General features: G+C 43.8%; 1 protein-coding gene across 6 annotated transcripts in view; it reads left to right on the top strand.

Moving 5' to 3' along the window:
• Nucleotides 1-5,346: 5,346 nt before the first annotated feature.
• Nucleotides 5,347-19,056, top strand: part of ANAPC1 (anaphase promoting complex subunit 1) — a 34,632-nt gene continuing 20,922 nt past the window's right edge. For 4 of the 6 annotated variants that reach the window (XR_003924630.1, XR_005932998.1, XM_030022625.1 and 1 more), the window contains exons 1-20: nucleotides 5,347-5,722; nucleotides 5,872-6,033; nucleotides 6,210-6,261; nucleotides 6,469-6,572; nucleotides 6,993-7,075; nucleotides 8,224-8,297; nucleotides 8,578-8,726; nucleotides 9,220-9,440; nucleotides 10,081-10,290; nucleotides 10,922-11,017; nucleotides 11,449-11,539; nucleotides 11,659-11,724; nucleotides 12,614-12,751; nucleotides 13,078-13,218; nucleotides 13,599-13,659; nucleotides 14,195-14,382; nucleotides 15,227-15,301; nucleotides 16,328-16,593; nucleotides 17,597-17,688; nucleotides 18,624-18,772. Coding sequence is in view for 4 of the 6 variants with exons in the window: in XM_030022625.1 (XP_029878485.1) it covers nucleotides 5,510-5,722; nucleotides 5,872-6,033; nucleotides 6,210-6,261; nucleotides 6,469-6,572; nucleotides 6,993-7,075; nucleotides 8,224-8,297; nucleotides 8,578-8,726; nucleotides 9,220-9,440; nucleotides 10,081-10,290; nucleotides 10,922-11,017; nucleotides 11,449-11,539; nucleotides 11,659-11,724; nucleotides 12,614-12,751; nucleotides 13,078-13,218; nucleotides 13,599-13,659; nucleotides 14,195-14,382; nucleotides 15,227-15,301; nucleotides 16,328-16,593; nucleotides 17,597-17,688; nucleotides 18,624-18,772 (2,631 nt within the window). In the remaining 2 variants the exon portion in view is untranslated. The remainder of the gene's footprint in view (nucleotides 5,723-5,871; nucleotides 6,034-6,209; nucleotides 6,262-6,468; nucleotides 6,573-6,992; nucleotides 7,076-8,223; nucleotides 8,298-8,577; nucleotides 8,727-9,219; nucleotides 9,441-10,080; nucleotides 10,291-10,921; nucleotides 11,018-11,448; nucleotides 11,540-11,658; nucleotides 11,725-12,613; nucleotides 12,752-13,077; nucleotides 13,219-13,598; nucleotides 13,660-14,194; nucleotides 14,383-15,226; nucleotides 15,302-16,327; nucleotides 16,594-17,596; nucleotides 17,689-18,623; nucleotides 18,773-19,056) is intronic. The other 2 variants (XM_030022626.2, XM_041125354.1) reach the window with 1 other exon arrangement.

Raw genomic sequence — 19,056 nt, 5'->3', positions numbered from 1 at the left:
GCAAAGGTGCCCGGGCTTGGCCCCGGTAGGGTGCTGTGGTGCAATCGCTGCTGCTTAGGAGAAGAAGAGCTTGTCTTTCCGTTGCCCGCGGAGGGACAACTTCTTTCCGCAGTGGGACTGGATTTATCTCCGGGAAGGTGTTTTAGGGCTGTGCTTGCACGTTTGGAGGAACAGCTCCTTTCCTCCCAGCCTCCCCTTCCTGCAGAGCCCCACACCGAGAAGGTGGGGGCATTGCCCCTGCCGGGGGGAGCAGGTCCCGGACCCCGTGCTGCAGGCTAGGAAGGGCATGGTGTGCTGAAAGCACCCTTCCTTCTCGTTTTCCTGGAGGCAAGGAGGGGACAGAGACAAAACCGAGCCACCATGAGAAAAGGAAGAAGACCCCCGTGAAACCAATGCGCAACACGAGCCGATTAATATAAAGAGTGAACAGAACACGTCTCCTGATGGCACGGGAAGGAAATGAGGGAGTTTCTGGGTATTCAAAACCTGACCCTAACGCTGGCCATGCTTGAAGAGGTTTGAGACCAAGCTGTACCGAGGCCATCAGCGTTTCCCCCACCACAAATGGGAAGGGACTGGGATTTGGGGAACCGCCAGCTGGACTTCATGTGACTCAGTGTCTTTCTCTGCTGCAACCTTTCTGCTCCCTGCACATAAAAGTCTGCAACTATGACACAAGTGTACCTTTTTTTCCACCAGTCCTCCCAAAGCCTTGAAGTTAGGAAAAGAGATGTGAATTTTGTTCAATTAGCACTAGGGAAGCATCAGCACGCTGTGGAAACAGAGATGGGGCAAGAAGACAGCTCGGGGTTGAAGCTGCTCATTTCTGGGTATAATTTATAATGAGAGCTGGGAAGGGCAATGCACTTCTCAGGCTGTTAGAAAGAAAAGAACTGTACAAAATCTGGTCTGAAATCTTTTCTAATTGGGAAGAAAAAACATCTTAAGTCCAGTGAAAAAAGAGCAAATCACTCCCAGACTTCTTCGACTTGCAAAGCTGCTTATTCACTGCATATTCTCGGGCCTTGGTGACAAAGATCGAATTTCCCCCCTCGCCGCCTCTTTTGCTCCAGACCAGCTTCTCACATCTTGAAGTGATCAGCAGCTAAGGAAGGGCGCATGTCACCAGAGGCCCAGATTAAAGGGGAGAAGAAAAATGTACTAAAGCTGCTGCAAGAAGACTGAGCATCTTCAGCAGTGCCTGAGCGCCAGCACCTTCCGTGCAGCTCCAGCAGCATCTCTTTTTCTCCAGATTTTGAGCGCATTCCCCATATATCCAACGTCACTCGGGGAGTAGGAGGAGACCAGGGGACAGGCATTCATCCCTCTGTCTTTCCAGGCTGGCTGTTGATATGGGCCTGTCATTTGTGGTCAGCCTTTGCCACATGGGTGCACTTTCATCTGGCTGTGTTCCCCGTTGCTGCTGGCTTTGCGATTTTTGGGAACAAAGCAATGGAAAGGCCTTTAGACTTTGTGGGCCGCAGAATGGAAACAGCCCCTGGCATCGGGATAATGTCATATAATTGCCCCACTAACGTGGGGTGAGGAAGCAGGAGCTATTTCTATGAAAGAGGAAGAAAAAAAATAAACAATGAGAACACATGGGCACATAAAGAGGATTTAAATAGCTCTCTAAAATCCCCTAATTTGGGTCATTTCTTTACGGTAGGTTGGTTTCTCCTCAGCGCTGGTGTAAACTAGTCTCCAGCTTGATAGGGTTTGTTGTGGTTCATTTGGGCACAGCTTGATGTGAGGAAGAGGCTGGTGCATGGAGGGGGAGGAAGAAACAGGGAGAGGAGAAACCAGAGAAAAAACTTTGTGGCCAGGTTCGTCGTAGGAAAGGTCTGGAAGCAGCTGGCAGGAGACAGTCTGACCACTTTGGCTGCTCTGGGGTTGGTGATGTGCAGCTTCCACCTCGCCCAGCATACTGCCATCCTCGGTCTCCTTCCAACAGCATATAGGGTATAGGCTTAGAAGCAGCCTTGACGGCCTTTCCCTGAGCAGATTACATATTTCCATACCTCAGAGCCCAAACTCAACAGTTTCTGGGGGGACTGCACACAAACGACTTGTGTTTTTTAGTCCCAAAGTACATGCATGGCTGGGCTCGCAAGATCTCCCCAAACAGCATTCCCTGTTCTCGCTGCCTGTGGCTGGGCATCAGACAGCATTTGGCCCTAGAAATACCTCACAGCCCTCACAGGACAGTGGGAGAGGAAAAAAAACAACTGATGTCAAAGAAAGGAGGACCGAAACAAAGGGAGAACCTTCAATCAGAAACAAAGGCTGCCTGTCTCCTCTGTCTGAGCGCCAGGATCCAACCCTGAACCAACTAAACCAGTCATGCTCACAGCTCTCCAGGTGCTGTAGCCAGCACAGACCACACTGGAGGGAGCACCCACCTCTCCCCTTCCAAAGGAAGAAGGGCAGAGTAGAGTGCAGGTAACTGCACAGGTACCGGCCGTTTCTGAGCCATGCTTTCAGCCCCTGGCTTTCCAGCGGAAAGGTTATTGGATCCATTGCCCAGGCCATCCCTCTGAGGGAGTCCATGTTTTCATGAGTCCATGTTTTCCTGCTGTGTTGGTATACATCTCCACACGGAGTCCTGCTCATGAGCGCAAAGATGCCTATCTTTATCATCACGGGCTTCTCCTGCCTGGATGAGAAGTTATAATCCTCTTCTGATAACACCAGAGTCTGAACTTGACCGTTTAGGGTTTTTGCAGTTTCACTTCAGAGCATCGACACCATTTTTTCACAAGACTACTCAGAGACTTTGGAGGCAATGTAATACTTGTGATATCAGACCGTTTAGCAGAAATGGCACTCGGCAATCGGGCTTTGGGCTATTATCTGCTGAGATTTTTTTTCCCCTTTGCTATTTCTGTATTTTTGTTTTCGCTTTGCTAAATCTCTTCTTTCCTTTATTTCTGCTTCCTCTTTGTGTCTATTTTTATTTCTATTTGCAAGGGCTCCTGTTCTTTGAAATACCAAACTCTTTTGGCAACATGTTTTTAGCTCAAGGCAGATGGTCCATTTGTGTTAAATGTTATATCCCGGTCACAGGATGCAGCTCGCAAACAATTTGCAGAGAAAATGGAACATTTTGTGGCACTACTAAAATGCCTTTTTTCTTGTGATGCTTTCTTTGGGCACACGGTACATGCTACCTCTCTTACCAGGCATGTTCTGTCCCTTGGCTCAGCTGTTTCTTCCTAGGACAATTTCTCCTGGTCTGCAAATTATTTTGCAAAAGCAGAAAGCCATCTCCAAAGGTTGGACACTGGCTTGAACCTTCCTTGTTTTGAGCCCTGGGCACTCCTACTTGCCCACAAAGCTGCTGTTTGTATTTCACAGTCTTATTTGTTTACATACCCCCATTTGTCTCCATATGGAAATTTGGTCCCTGGCTGGATCTGTAGATCCAGGCTACCATTTCTTCCGGTTGTCTTCCTGCCAGAAGCTGCAATATGATCTGAAAGCACTCTGCAGCTCGGTGAATTCTTGCTTCTACTAAACCTGGCTTTCCCCAGCAGGCTGCTTCTCATTTCTGAGAAAACGATAAGTGCTTATTATCATGACTTGCACCAAGGATTCCCCAAATCACATGCTGGAACCATGGTTTCAAGTATGTTTTCAATTCTTCCACAGCTTCTCCCTCCTCCTTTGATTTCTCATGTGAAACTAATACCTTGAAAATAAATCATCCTCATCAGAATGCACTACCCTTCCAGTTCCCATCAGGGTACTTCATACAGGTTTTGTTCTGTTATTATTGCCTGTCAGACAAAGACAGGCTCCTTTTGGACTTCACACCACAGGTGCTAATTGAAAAAAAAAAAAAAAAAGACATTTTCTGGTATGCTACTTGGACACAAATGGAGAAAGTACACCATTGCAGGAATGGCGCTACACTGAAAGCTAGTAACTGGCTGTGATCGGTAGCCAGCAACACCCTCTTGTTTAGGTGAGCAATTATAAAGGTGAGAGGTAAAGAAAAGAGCTCATTTTGCAATGTTTAAATGGTTGAAAAGACTGCAGGACATGCTTACTGCCGACGTATCCGCACGGGACAGATGCCTGTGTATGCTACAGCGCTTGCAAAATGGCCAGATTAACAGCACGGTGCTGATCCCATCCATGAAACTTGTTCTTAAAAGAATAAAAATAATCTGATTGTCCCACCAGATTTTGGCAGCTGAGTACATCCCAGAGCACTACTTCTGCACGTTTTGCTGTGAGACCACAACCAAGGCAGACCAGCAGATGCTGGAACCCAAATGGCCCGATTACACATGGGTGACATTCGATTATACAGAAATGCATGTCAGTGCATCATTCCTTTGGCAAAATCTGGTGGTTCTCATCAGAAAAGCCAGGCTAACTGCCTGACACCTAGCACTGGTAGTCAGAGGTACAGCTGCACAGGTTTTGGCACCCTCAGCCTTAGCCTTCACGAGTGTGGCAGGCAGTCCCTGCACCCATTCAGGAGTGAAGGTGGATGATACAAGCCCTCTGCACTCAAGACAGGAGAACAGCCACGTCAGGAGCTGGGTTTTTAGCTGGTCTAAGTCTGTGGAGTGCAGACTTCCAAGAAGTTATGCTCATCCATATCACATGAGCACGTGAAATTTTGTGAAGAGGGCTGTGCAAGCAACATGCCTGTTGGCAACTGCAGAGTGACAGGGAGGCTCTGCCAGTCCCATGAAATGGTCTAACGTATAGTGCATTTTCTGTTTCCTAAGCGCCATGCCTGCCTTTGGAAAGTAAGTGCTCAAACTCTACAGGTAACTAAATTCCACGCTGTGTAAACTTTTATGCCTTAAAGCAAAATTATGTTGAAGCATCAGTGTAGGAGCTGTTAAAATCTTTAACTGCAGAAATACAGGCTTGGCTGTAAGGGGGGGATTTTGTCACAGGCCTCAAGAGATTTAAGAGGACAGTCCTTTGGCTCTTTGCTGGCTACAGTCAGAAGAGAAGGTGCAGTGACAATTCGGTTCATGAGGGGCGAGGCAGGTCAAGTTTATGAGGAAAGCTGCCGTGGGAGGTGGGAAAACGACGGGCGTACAGGGCGCTGAGCACTACGCAACGCACCCCGGTGCACCGAGGGACAGCGGGCTGCCGAGGCTCTGGACCGCACGCCAGCGATTCTGGTTTAAAGATCCGTGTGACCACACCACCCCAGCACAGCGTTCTGAACAGGATTGCCCTCAGGGGACACTGCCAAATGCCCCCGTGCCCGCCGTGAGGCCCCTACACGGACAGGGCTGGGGCTGCGCTGCGCCCCCTGCGCCGCCGCCCGCCATTTCCTTCCCGGCGTCCCCCGCGCGGCGCCGCGGAGCAGGGCGGGAGCGACAAGATGGCCGCGCCCGTGTGAGGAGCCGCCGGCGTCCGCGCTCGCCCCAGCCGCGCTGCCGCTTCCCGCGTGGCCCCCGGGCGGCGCGGGAGCCGGAGCCCGGTCGCGGCGGGTGTCCGTCCGTCCCAGAAATAATGAGGATATCGGGGCCCCATGTCGGACCACTCTGACGAGAGGGCGACGATGATTGCGGCCGGCGACCTGCAGGAGTTCGCCCCCCGGGGCCGCGAACACTGCCGGCGCCATCCCAGCGCCCTCACCCTCCAGCTGCGGCGGCTGCAGCCCGCCTCCGAGCTCTGCTCCTCCGACGGGGCGGCCGGCCTGGTGGGCTCCCTCCGCGAGGTGACGATCCACGAGCGGCAGCGGGTAGGAGGCAGCAAGGGCGTGGGGGCCCTGGCCTGGCTTTCTGGCTTCCTAAATAAATTGGCCAAACCGTGACCGCTGAGCAATGACTGGCAGTTGTGATGATGCCGGTGGGTCTTGTAACTTTTTCTTCAAAAACCCTTGGTTTTCAGGAAAGTTGGCAGTTGAGGAAAGGCGTCAGTGATGTTGGGGAAGAGGTGGACTACGATGAAGAGCTGTATGTGGCCAGCAACATGGTCATCTGGAGCAAAGGAAGTAAAAACCAAGCATCTACCGTTTACAAGGCTTTCACTGTCGACAGTCCTGTTCTGCAGGTATGAAAACGTGGAAAGGTGGTGACTGAATGAATGCACATTAGCTAAAAAATACTCACTGACTGTTTTCAAACAGCATTCTGAGGAGGGGTTACTTTGGGAAATATGGAAAGGCAGAGATTGTGTAGTAGCATCAGCTCGTTCTTCAGAAATAATTATATTGTATTTGGTTTCAGGCCTTATGGTGTGACTTCACTATACCCCAGGAAAAATCTGAAAAAGCTGATGGTAAGTTTCCTGCTTACTGTAATGTCAAACAAATGCTTTGAGTTCAGCTCTCTTGGCATGATAAGTTTAGTCATCAAGGCTTGCTATGTTAAGACAGCCACTCCCCCTCAAGCTTATATTTTGTGTATAGAGGATGTCTAAGGAAAGAGAGAAACTTTACTGTGTTTGATTGTTGGTTTTTTTTCTTTTTTTTCCCCCTGGTTTCAGGCAGTGATGAAGTAGTAGAAAAATGTATCTGCATATTGCAGAATTCCTGTATAAATGTGCATAGCATAGAGGGAAAGGATTATATTGCTGCTTTACCTTTTCAGGTAAGTGCTGCCCTTTTTTTGTCCACAAATGGGCTTGTTATCTGTTTGCACACTGTGTTGAGGTAGAGAGGTGTACGTAAAGCACTCCTGGTGGAGTCCTTTGGGACTGGTGAAGTCCTGACTTCTTCGCTCTGTGGGTGAAAGCAACAAAGCTGATGATAGTGCAGCTGTGTCATTCAGGCTTTGAATACTTCTGGAAGTAGTGGCAGCTGGTTGTATCATGTGGGAAAGTATGGGTATGACTGCTTCGTAGTCTGAGAACCTGCTCTGATTTACATTACTTTTCTCTCAAGAAAAGGCCTAAACATCTTATTTTGCTCTAACGAGATACTCGAACATGAAACATAATCAATATAGTAAGTACTTGGTTTTCGGTTGGTATTTTTTTTTTGTTATAAATCTATTTGTAATTTTTTATAGGTCGCAAATGTCTGGCCAACAAAATATGGTTTGTTATTTGAGCGCAGCAGTTCTTCACATGAAGTACCTCCAAGTCCACCCAGGTATGTAACGAGTGGCTTTGATTTTTTTCATTATAGACTGTTTGCTAATCTAATACAGCAGTGCAAGAGTTGAAGAGCAATAATGAAAGAATATGTGTGTTCGTGACGGGGACAGGTGAAATCGGGTGAAACATCAGGAAATAGCAGGAAGGGGCTGAATACTGACAATTCATGATACTCCTCTGATACTGTCTTGCCTTAAGAACTAGTTGGGAGTAGTGATCCTGGGAATAGGGTATGGGAGGCACGATATGGGTGTTACTAGCCTGATTTCATTAAGGTTTTTCCTGGGAATTGGTTCCAGGCTGTGATGGTAAACTGGGAGATTCACTGAGGGATTGTCATTGAGACATTTTCTCTCAGCTGCAGAATGCTTTAAATGTATGGAGCATCCTGTTACTTATTTGGTGAGGATCGTAGACCCTATGCTCTGTGGCTGGGCATATAGCTGAGAAGCAGAGTGAGGAGTTGGATGGTGTGCTGATGAGCAGCTTTAATACAGCCAGTTGCTCTCTCTTGGGCTTTATATGTCCATTCCAGGCACTTGTGATTCTCTAGTCCTCAGAAGTGTTGGGATTAGAAATAGAGGCTCTGAAAATGTTCAAGAGGGTACATTGCAAAAATCATGATTGACCCTATTCAAACTGGCCTTCCATGAAAATTCCTCCTTTTGCTACTGCCACCACAGATGGGTGGCTTGATTTCTGCTCTGTGATGGATACAAATGACCTGATGGCTGTCTGCTTGTCTGGGACCTGGAAGCTGTGGAAACTAAACTCTTAAGCTGAGTCTGGGTTATGGGCTTTCTCATCTTCCTACTCCTCCTAACTCTGGTGCCAGCTCTGTTCACTCGGGCCAGCCAAAGTCTGTCGTGTGGCCACCAGGTGGGGTCATTCTCAAGTGCTCTGCGGTGTAAAGCAAGATCTAATCATTCTGTTTGATACATCAGCCTTTGTCTGACTCTAGTCAGTTAATCCAACAAGCTTCTGTGAACAGAACATATGTCTCTACTGTTAGATTTCAGGCTCTGATTTGTTAAGGTCTTAGGAGCTGTTTTGAGATTGCAGCACATGTACCAGCTACAAGAGAGAACAATGATTCTTCTTAGCATTTGTTTTTTGAACACGCTTTGTTTGGTTTCTTTCTAGAGAGCCTTTGCCTACTATGTTCAGCATGCTACACCCATTAGATGAGATAACACCTCTTGTCTGTAAGTCTGGAGGTAAGGTTACATCTTTAGATGTGTCACTTGGAGTCATCAGTATGGCATCAAATGCTTAATGTGTCACTTGAGCATTTTCTCTATCACAAAATTTGCAAACAATCACTCTTTCAAGAATTCAGAAGTAGGGTGTTTTAGTTGCTTCGTGAACGCAGAAAATGTTCAGGAAAGTAACCCAGATTGTGGAAGAAAGAGGGTAGGAAAAGTGCTAACCCTGTAACTGATGACGCTGCTGTAGAAATGATCCTTTTGCCTTAACTGAAGTTAACTGTTTCTTTAGCAGGCGTGTTTGGCTCTGCTAGAGTGCAGTACGTTGCTGATTACACCTTGAGGATTGTGTTTCTCAATGCTGAACCTTCCATTGTGATGACCTATGATACTGTGCAGAGTTTACATACTGTTTGGGCTCTTCGGAGAGTAAAGCCAGAGGTACAAATTTATTGTTGACTAAATATCATAAAAAATTCGTGTGTGTATTGACGTGCCCTTATGGCTGTATATGTTAGAAATGCCTCGTATTTGTGATTTATTTTATTTATAAGAGAGTAAGATGGTTTTTTTTTTTTATATAGTTTCTTTCATGTGTTTGCCTATACCACAGTCAGGGAGATCATGTGATGGTGATGGTCATGAAGTGTACTGTCTTATCATCATATTCCTTGCATTGTACCAGAAGGTTTGGACACTGCTTAAACTGTTGTCTTCTGTGAGAAGTGACAAACAACTGCCCTGAAAACGATAGGAGTAGTTTCTGTGACTCTGAGGGAGAGAACACGGTTGGTAGAAACAACTTCTCAGGTTGAGCACCTACCTAGGCATAAATTTTTAACACCTAACTGATGAAACAAGCTATTTGACCATCTTCCTGGCTGTTATTGCCCATGTGCTGGTTTTGTATAGACAGCTCTGTTTTCTCTCCCAGGAGCAGAACACAGTGCTGAAGTTCTCTGAGCAGATGGGCACACCGCAGCACATGGCCACTAGCAGCTCTTTGACTGCTCATCTCAGAAGCCTCTCAAAGGGAGACTCGCCTGTGGGCTCCCCTTTCCAGAACTACTCATCTATCCACAGCCAGAGCAGATCAGTGTCATCACCCAGCATGCAGTCCCGCTCACCATCTATCTCCAACATGGCTGCTTTGAGGTGGGTGCTGAACATAACATGTAGACAGATGGTAGCAAAGAATACAAGCTATAGAATAGGATGGACATCTGGTATTGCTGTCTTGTCTGTCTCTGCCGTTACAAATCTGTCCATCTAAGGTGCAGGTGCCTCTTCTGTTACAGCATCTGAAAGCCCACTTGGAATGCTCTTGTGACATTTGGTGTGCTGTTATCCCTATAGCACAGGAGGGTAATTGGTCTCCAAGAGCCAAAGAGGCTGTTCTGTCATCACACAGCCAGTCTGTACTGGAGTTGAGAACTGTCTGAAGGTCTTTTGAGTCCCAGGAATGTTTTCAGTTAGCTTTTCTAAAGGAAGCCATATTTAGAGGGAAGAGGTTGGGAGAGATTTTTGATGATATGGACCACGCAACTTAAAATGTTGGTTTTCCTACTTTTGAAATCTCATCTATTAGATTCTGACAGAGGTGATTGGAAATTAATGACAGAATTGCTTTCCTGTGCTGGGGTGTATTGCTAAAGGAAACTAACACTGAACTAGCTACTGGTTTAGGGTGGGTTTGGTTTGTTTTTAAAGTCTCTACCAGTGTATGAGCTCCGTGGGATTCCATACCTGATTTTGAAAATCACTTTTCAGTAATGTCTTATGTCTTTGCTTGCAGCCGCTCTCATTCCCCTGCCCTGGGAGTGCATTCTTTCTCAGGAGTGCAGAGGTTCAACTTTTCCAGTAGTGCTCAATCACCGAAGAGGCACAGTATCACCCATTCTCCAAACAGCACTTCCAGTGATTCCTTCCTCATAACAGAAACTGAACCAATTATTCCCGAACTGTGTATAGATCATCTGTGGACGGAAACAGTCACAAACATGAGGTTAGGTGCTTGTGTTGGGTTGTGAGAAGTTCTGGATTTCCATTATGGGGGGGAAATAAAGTAAAATGACAGCTTATTTTAGTGTGTTTTCTGCAAATGGTGCCACCTTAAAGTAAATTTGTGGACTTATACTTCCTAATTTTTTTGAAAAACGATGCTCACTAAATGCCTAGCTCCCTTCAAAAGAGAAGTGGGCACTTGGAACAGTTTTGCCTGTTGTATTATCCATGGCCCTCTGAGTGGGGGAATGGTTTCATGAGATCTCTAAAGCAAAGTGGGTTCTAACCTGGTCATTGCTTTGGGGTTTTTCTGATCTTCTAGGGGGAGTATCTCTTTCTGTGTTACCATTAAAAGGGGCAAAACACAGCATTAACCCTAAGATGGAACAGGAGAACAAAGCCAAATAGCATCTGCTCTGCATGCCAAAAAGTGGGGAATGTGGAGATTTGGAGTGCTAGAAAATCAGTTTCAAGAGTAATGACTGAAACAGAGACTGACACATTCTAGCAACTTGATGCACTGCTAATTGAAGTCCAGTGTGACCCTACAGCTTCTGGACACTGTGTTTTCCTTCATTTAAAATTTTTATAGCAGACCAAACAGTGTGCTGATCATTGTGTCTCTTCTACAGAGAGAAGAATTCCCAAGCATCAAAAGTGTTTATTACCACTGACCTTTGTGGGCAGAAGTTCTTGTGCTTTTTAGTGGAATCCCAGCTCCAGCTGCGGTGAGCATCTCTATCTTGGGGGCAGGTGAACAAAGAGGAGCACTCTAGAAATTACCAGCTAGATATGGGTTTTAACATACTTACTCCTCCAGCTAGTGGAATCTGTGGTACATCTCTGGCTCACATATCACATGTTTTTAACTGTGGTAGCATAGATGGTTTGGGCTATTTAAATAAAACTGAAGTTGCGAGAGAACATTCACTGTGATTTGAATGGTATTCTTATTTAGCCTCGTCTTTACCCCTTAGAAATACATTGGGGGTTTTAATTAGACTAGCAGAGTAAAAATAAGTTGACTAGCAGGGCAAAACAAGCAAAGGAAGGAGGAAGGAACCACATATACCACAATAAAAGTAACTGCACCATGCAACACTCTTTTAATTGATGGGACAGTCCTTTTATGTTTCCTGTTGTTTTCTCAAATCTCTAGGTGTGTAAAATTTCAAGAGAGCAATGATAAGTCACAGCTGATCTTTGGTTCTGTTACCAATATTCAAGCAAAGGATGCAGCTCCAGTGCAGGTACATAACCTCTGTATGGACTGTTAACTGTGGAGTATCCTGCTTTGTCGCTTGTGTTGTCCAACTGTTGTCTTTTTACTTAAATACAAGAAGCTGAATATTCGGCTTGGTTCTTACAGGGCATTGATACGCTGCTGGTTCTGGAAGGCAGTGGAAATCTAGTGCTTTATTCTGGAGTGGTTCGGGTAAGTAACAGTTTTCCTATCCCAAATAAATGTTTGAATCTTTGGTTACAAGCTGGGCTGTACAGAGGGATCCTGTGGGCATCATACCTTACAAGGTATCATTTTAAGCTACTGTAGGCTGCTGCTGCTCACTTGGGACTTGCTTGGGAAGGTGTCTGTGCTGATGTACTAACTGTAGTTTATGTGAAGTGCTAGAAAGGTAGTTCTGAAGAATCAGTGGCACCTTGTGGTACAATTAAATAATCTCTTGAGCTTATTTTCAGTGATAGTAAAATATAAAGTAATAAAATGCTTTCAAAGAAAGAAAACGTCAAGACTATGGAGAATAAGAATTGTTCCTGAGCAAAAAACTTTCATACTTCTCTGTAGCATGCCACATAGCTTTAGATGTCAAATTATTTTGCTTTACAATGGGCTGTTATTAGGGTGGACACAATTCACCCAAAATAACTAAAACTTTTCCTTAAATTCTATAGAGATGCGCTATGCTCGCTCTATCTATGTAGAAACCTTGGACACTGCAATTTGTACGTGTGTGTGTACGCATGTTTGTGTGCGTGTGTGTGTATATATATATGTATGTATATTAAAAAAGTATACTCTCTGAAAGTAGAGCTTTCTCAGTGAAGCCCTGCTAGAGCTTTTAGTGGGAGTAGACCTGTACAATACTGACCATATATGGTAGTTCTTTGGTGTGTCATCATCTGAAGAAAGTAATTACGTGAAGTAATCTTAATCTTCTCTTCAGAGACTTTAGTTTAAGTACATAACCACTTTTCTTAAAACTTTAAGATGTTAAAATCTGATAACATCTGTATATGTAAGCAAGCTTGTGGAAGCACAGGCATGAAAACCAACTATTTGTTTTCTATATATTGTTCACAAAAAGGTGGGGAAGGTTTTTATTCCTGGACTGCCTGCTCCATCCCTGACAATGTCCAGCCAAATGCCTAGGCCAAGTACTCCCTTGGATAGTGTCAGCACTCCATCCAAGCCTTTGAATAAGCATCTTGGGCCCATAGAAGAGGTAAGAAGAAAGGAGGCCCTGCCTTGGAAAGAGTTTAGTTGTAACAGCTGCAGATGATTTATTGATTTTTAATTTTCAAGGTATCTTTTAGAGCAAAATCTTTCATTTTTCTTCTGTAAATCCCCTGAATAAACAGTGTTTAAAGAGGATGTATTTAGTGCTGCACTGTTTATTTATTTCTGTAAAACTTCTGAGGCAGAGATTGGAAAGATTTATAATTGTTTTCAAAATGCTTACTGGTACATTAAAAATGGCAATTTTAGCTGTCTTTTGCTCAGATCCTCTTCTTTCAACAATTCTAAGCAATCATTTTTACCACTTTTCAGGGTGTGCTTTTGTCACCAGTTCCAGAGCTAAGGGATACTTCCAAAATTCATGACTCGACTTACAGTGAAGACTGTACTTTTCAGCAGCTTGGAACTTTCATTCATGCTCTGAGAGATCCTGTCCACAACAGAGTAACTTTAGTAGGTATTATCCCGTAATTTGAGTCAGTCTTTGTTAGCAAAGCAAAGTGAGGGTAACATTTACTTCTACTGCATAGTGAGACATTGGTAGCAGCTCCTGATCAACAGCAAAATGTCACACCTGCATTGGTGGCTCCACGTTTTTCTCTCTGTGGAATATTCTAGAAGTCACAGAATTTAATTGATTCCCTCAAGTCATTCAGCTCAAGATCTATTTCAAGTGTTTCATGGCACTAGCATCAGAGGGTGCAAATCTTCAGTGTAGCAAATAGCCAGGAATTAGGAATATGCTTAATACATAAATGAGTTCTGAGTTGATAGAAAGGGACCCTGGCTTTATGCATTTCATTATTTGACTCTTACCTTTTTTATTTTTTCAGGAACTCAGCAATAATACAATGGTTCGGATTACAATTCCTGAAATTGCCACTTCAGAACTAGGTATGATTCAGAATCCATCACATGGAATATGTTCCGTAATTTCTGAGGATTCATTTTTTTTTAAAGTAGTTTATGCATATCTTAGACTGTAATGATTCAGTACGACGTATTCCAAGCTCTAGTAACTTACCTTCTAGAGCTGCTACCATTTATTTAGGTGTGCTCTGTTGCTTTTAGTGATTCACCCACTGCACTCTTAAAACTTCCTTTGTTCTTTAGGTTGCTTTGCTCTCTGCTATTGTGTATGTTCTTGCTTAAGGAAGGGCTGAGATGCAAGTTCAGACACAAGCCGGTTTCAGTAATGAGCAAAAAGGAACTTTTTTCCCCTTTGTGTGGTGAATTAGAGGGGCTGTGCTTAACCTGAACTAAAGGAACAGCTGCTGGAGGTTGTGTGGTGTGGCTTTTATTAAAAGAGTTGCTGTAGAGTTAAAAGGAGGTCCAAGAACTGTAAAGATTTATAGGACTGATTGGAAGAAGTACCAGAAGGTAAGATGGAAACCACACCTAAATTTTTTTTTTTTTTCTTTTCCAACAGTGAAAAGATGTCTGCAAGGCATCAAAGCTATCCTGCCCAAGGAGATAGCAGTACAGATGCTTGTCAAGTGGTACAATGCTTATAATGCTCCAGGAGGACCAAGCTATCACTCAGAATGGAATTTATTTGTAACATGTCTCATGAATATGATGGGTTACAACACGGAGAGACTGTCCTGGACACGTAACGTAAGCAAGCTTATATGTTTGTTTTCCTGGCTTATGTTAACACTACTGGTAATTCTTCAAGGTTCAAAATGGTTAGAGACTCGCCGAATTGTGTCAGAACTAGATTGTATCCTGTCTTAAATAACAAGATGCCATCAAATCAATTCTATATTGCTAAATTTTAGTTATACCTTTTGGTCTGTGTTTATCATGAAATGTATTTGTAAGGTACTTAACACCAACTGTCCTTGGTCAAATAAAAATAAATTATGAAGATTTTACTCCATTTCATGACTAATACTGATGCATTAAAGATTTGATTCACCTAATCCATATTAACCCTATTTTTGCTAGAATCACAACTCACAACTCAGATTCTTGTTTCCTAAAGAGGATTTTCCATGTATTTTTTTAATTACAACATTTCAAGTTCTGGTTTTTTTAGCTGTTTTACTGGATGTATTTGGAGTTTTCTGTAAGTGAGTTTCCTGCTAGCAAGTACATTTGCAGTATGCTCAGGGAAAAAACAACAAAACCAGCAAGGATATGCATACAACTGAAGTGAAAGCAATTACAGTATATCTACATTACTAGCATTAGCTCATCCACAGTATTTCCCACCCTAGTAAATACCAGATGTTAGGCACGCAAACTGTGAAATTAATGCACCATACACTGCATTAACTAGCTGTGTATAGAAAAAAAATCGAATTGCAGTATATGTTTTATATGAAAGCAAAATATATAGAAGTACCCAAAGCAATGTCATGTAATGCTTAGTTTAAATTCAGATGTTAAGTGATTCACTTTTGTAACCCTGGGAATTTCAATACTGAGCTACTTCTGATCTTTTTATTTCTTGCAGCTTGATTTTGAAGGATCACTTTCACCCGTTATTGCTCCAAAGAAGGCTAGACCATCAGAAACAGGGTCAGATGAAGTAAGAAATGGTTCTATTTTACAAATAAGAGTCTTGGGGAGGGGTTGGTTGGTTAGTTTTTTTTTTTTTTTTTTTTTAAGGCAAACCAGAGGAAACACCCTGAGAGTATTGCATTTCATCTGAGCTCATCTGAGTTTACAAGCCTTTGGGGGAAGAAAAGTTCTTTTGCTCTGTGCAGTGGCTGCATGATGTGACATTGCTTGTCAGGGTTCTCACTTCCAAAGAAGGAGGTTGGACTCAGGAGTGAATTTAATATGGATCACAAAGCAATCCCAGATTGTCTCCTGACAATGTCAAATCTCTCCTAGATGCTTCATCCCTTTAAAATGAAGTTGTCTCACTTCCATGGCTACTCAGCACCTTTAGCAAGTTGGGAGCATCAGATTATATACTTCACTGAATGTGCTGATTTTCACCAAATTTAGTGGATTGTTTAAGACTGATTCACTGGGTTTTGCCTAGACAGGAATAGGAAGTTTTCACATGGCCGAACAGTAAAGTGGATGAGGCTTAATATCATCCCATCATAAGAAGCTTACAATCTGTAGTGGTCCAGTCGTGCTATTAGTTTTTTGTGGGTTGACAGCTGAGTGAGCCCATGGGGTTACGGACTACAGTCTACATGGAACAAAGATCGGGATCTAATGCCTGATGTGCTGTGGCAGGGGAAGTACAAAGAAGGCTGGGAGCACTAGGTGAATTGTGTAAATGCTCAGTGAGGTCTCCTGCACAGAATATTGGTGCAAAGAAGGCACTCTTGGCTTTCTTTTGTTCTCTTAAATATAAGGCTTTGATTCTTTTTATGCACACCGGGGGCTGGGGTGGGGGGGCGTGTCAGGGGATGAAACTTAACAACTGAATCTCTGTGGCTTGCAGAGTTTGTGCAGCACACTTACTATACAATAATCACATTTGTGTTGGTTTATGGGGAAAAAATACTCCTCTGTAACAGTGCTTTGGAGTACTCTTGCTGGAAGGTTATGTTCACTGTGGAACCTCTGCCTCTTTCCTGTTTGTTTGGTCTAGGACTGGGAATATCTCTTGAGCTCTGATTACCATAGGAATTTTGAGTCTCATCCTGTAGCCAAAGCTTTGCGACTGGACCCTCTGGAAGTTTTGGCTCCGAAGGATGACTTTTCACAGAGCCTTAGTTTGGATTCCTCAACCCTCCTTTTCACCCATATTCCTGCTGTTTTCTTTGTTCTTCATCTGATCTATGAGGAGCTCAAGCTGAATAGTCTAATGGGAGAAGGAATTCGTTCACTTGTTGTTGTTCTGGTTCAGCTGGCCAGGTATGCCCAACTGACAAATCACAGATACTGTATATCGTGTAGTGTCTCTTGGTGATGGGTGTATATTATTTTTATGGGGAGTTTGGGGATTGTCCAATGTGCAGCAGGCTTTTAATGTATTTGAAGAAAATAAATGAATGTTTAAAACCTTATTGTGCTTAAATGTATTTGCTGGAGCAAATCTCTTGTATGGGTCTGGCCACTTACCAACATCAGTGTGATTCACAAATCTTAGATGCTGCAGCCTGTGTTTTTTCTACTGTATTGTCACAGCTCAGCTCACAAGATTTGTCAAATATTCTTGTTTGTTGTGGCATCTTCACTGCAGTCAGTGACTGCATCTTCATGCCTTCCACAACCACCTTCTAGTTGCATTGTGTGCACATAGATAGATAGATACAGATGTGTGTTTAAGTAAAAGGCCCGGTAACATCTCCCTGAGTTGTATTTGCTATTTCTGCCAAATTTTTTCTATGGCTATAGATTCTTCCCCAGTAGCACGTACTATAGCTGTCTGGCTAAATGGTTCCCGGAAGTGGCATCCAGTCCCTAGTGCTGAAAAGGTTGGCCTGACCTCTATTGTGTCATGCCAACTAGAAGCAGGTCTGAAATGAAAGATTGTGTGTCTTTTAAGGCTGCCAGTTGTTATATGCATTCATGTCTTGCAGGTAACCCAGCAGGTTATCTGGCTTTAACAATTAGAATTTGGGGGAAACTGTAGTGACAGTCGTCACACCTTAGGTGGTGATGATGGTGGAGGTGTGGGACAAAGCAGAACAGCAGCTGAAGAGAAGTGTACTCGGAAAAATTAAACATGCAGATTCACTGCTTAGGGAAGGGGCAATGCCCTTGAGCAGCCCTAGCTAAGAAAGTCAGAACTTCCCTCCTTATATCTGGTGTGTACACAAACATTTAAAAAAATCAACAGAAGATGTCACAGAAATGCAGAAAGGTTGGGTGGGTTTTTCCCCCTCTAATGTGATTCAAATCTCTCTCATTCTAGAGACTTAAAACTTGAAGCTTATATAGACTATTACTACAGAGACTATCCAGCCCTCGTAAAAACCTCCAGACAGACTTGTATAATTGATCAAGGTGAGTTTAAGGCTATGTGAAGCTGGATATTCAGTGATGATGATTTACAAATTATCTCTAATTCTGAGCATGTTGCTAACTGTTCTCTTTAAGGCTGGTCAGGATTTAACCCCAATATGCAAAACTGCTCACACACAGTGTTGAGGTTGCCTTGTTTTAATAGCCTCCTAAGAAGACTGGAGTGAAATTAGCATAGTATAGTCATGAGCTGGTGCCTCCAGTTCAGTGCCTCATGGGACACTCCACAGAACAAGAATTTCGGAGGGAACGATGGTTTCATCTTGGCAAACTCCCAGCTTAGGCTGGCTGAGAAATCTTAGCAGACAACTGTGGAAAAGCCTGGTAGTGATATGTGCCTCTCTTGTGGAAAGTAGCACTAGGCTGGCAGGCTCTTGGTTTATAGTTCACAACAACTAAATCAGAGCTGAAAGCACAAACCTCAAAGTTAAAATAAGGCCATACATCGTGCACCTGTTTAGTGTCCTACCAGCTGAAATTTGCTAGTCGTGTAAGATAAACTACTGTTTCTCCTGACCAAAAAAAAAAAATCTCATAGCATCACTCAGGCTTTGCTATTCATGTTTGTGGATAGGGAAGGCAAAGAGGTTATAGTTAGGTTGTCCTCTCACTTAAGCAATTTAATGTTGTTGAATTACAAGACTGTTCCAGTGAGGTTTTTGAGAATTACTCTGTACTTACTCCTTTTCGCTGTGGGCTGAGATAATTTTTGTTCTTGAAAGACAGGTGTCTCAAGTTTTCATTACTGTCTAGCTATAAACTTCCATCTAACAGGAGAGAGATGTGATCTGTAACGTTTGGGGGAAATACTGTGTTTTTGTTGTTAGAAGTAGTACTGTAGGGCTTGCTTTGGGAATAGTGGAGAATTATTGTGCATTTGCCATGAACTCAATGTCATTGCTGTTCATATGATTAAGTCCAAACAGGTTTCATGCACCATCCCTCATTTTTTTCTGCTGAGCCTCCAAGTATCTTTCAGTGGCTGAGTTCCTGTCTGAAGGGAGAAGGAGTGCAGCCTTATCCTTACTTACCAGGAGTCTGTGAAAGGAGCAAACTGGTAGTACTGGTACGTACTTTGGTAAAAAGGATATGTTTTATTCTGTCAGCATAGCAACACTGTGGCCAGGGTTTGCCCCAGCTGCTTAGTTTCCTGTGAGCGAAGTGTCCCCAATGGGAAGTCAAGTAACAGAGGGTTTAATCGTACTGTGTGGAGCAACGGGGGCATACTGGAGGGGTATTGAGCCTGTGATAAATAACTCTGCTGTAGCTGTACCGTTTGGAGACTTAAGCATCTCCAACTGTTGCTACTCTGTACTAAGTAGACCTCATCAGTCTGCATGAAATTCTCTT

This window comes from Aquila chrysaetos, chromosome 8, assembly GCF_900496995.4.
Source record: "Aquila chrysaetos chrysaetos chromosome 8, bAquChr1.4, whole genome shotgun sequence".
In the NCBI taxonomy this organism is placed as follows: Eukaryota; Metazoa; Chordata; class Aves; order Accipitriformes; family Accipitridae; genus Aquila; species Aquila chrysaetos.
Note: the sequence above shows the minus strand (reverse complement) of the source record. Positions and strands in the feature narration are given on the sequence as shown.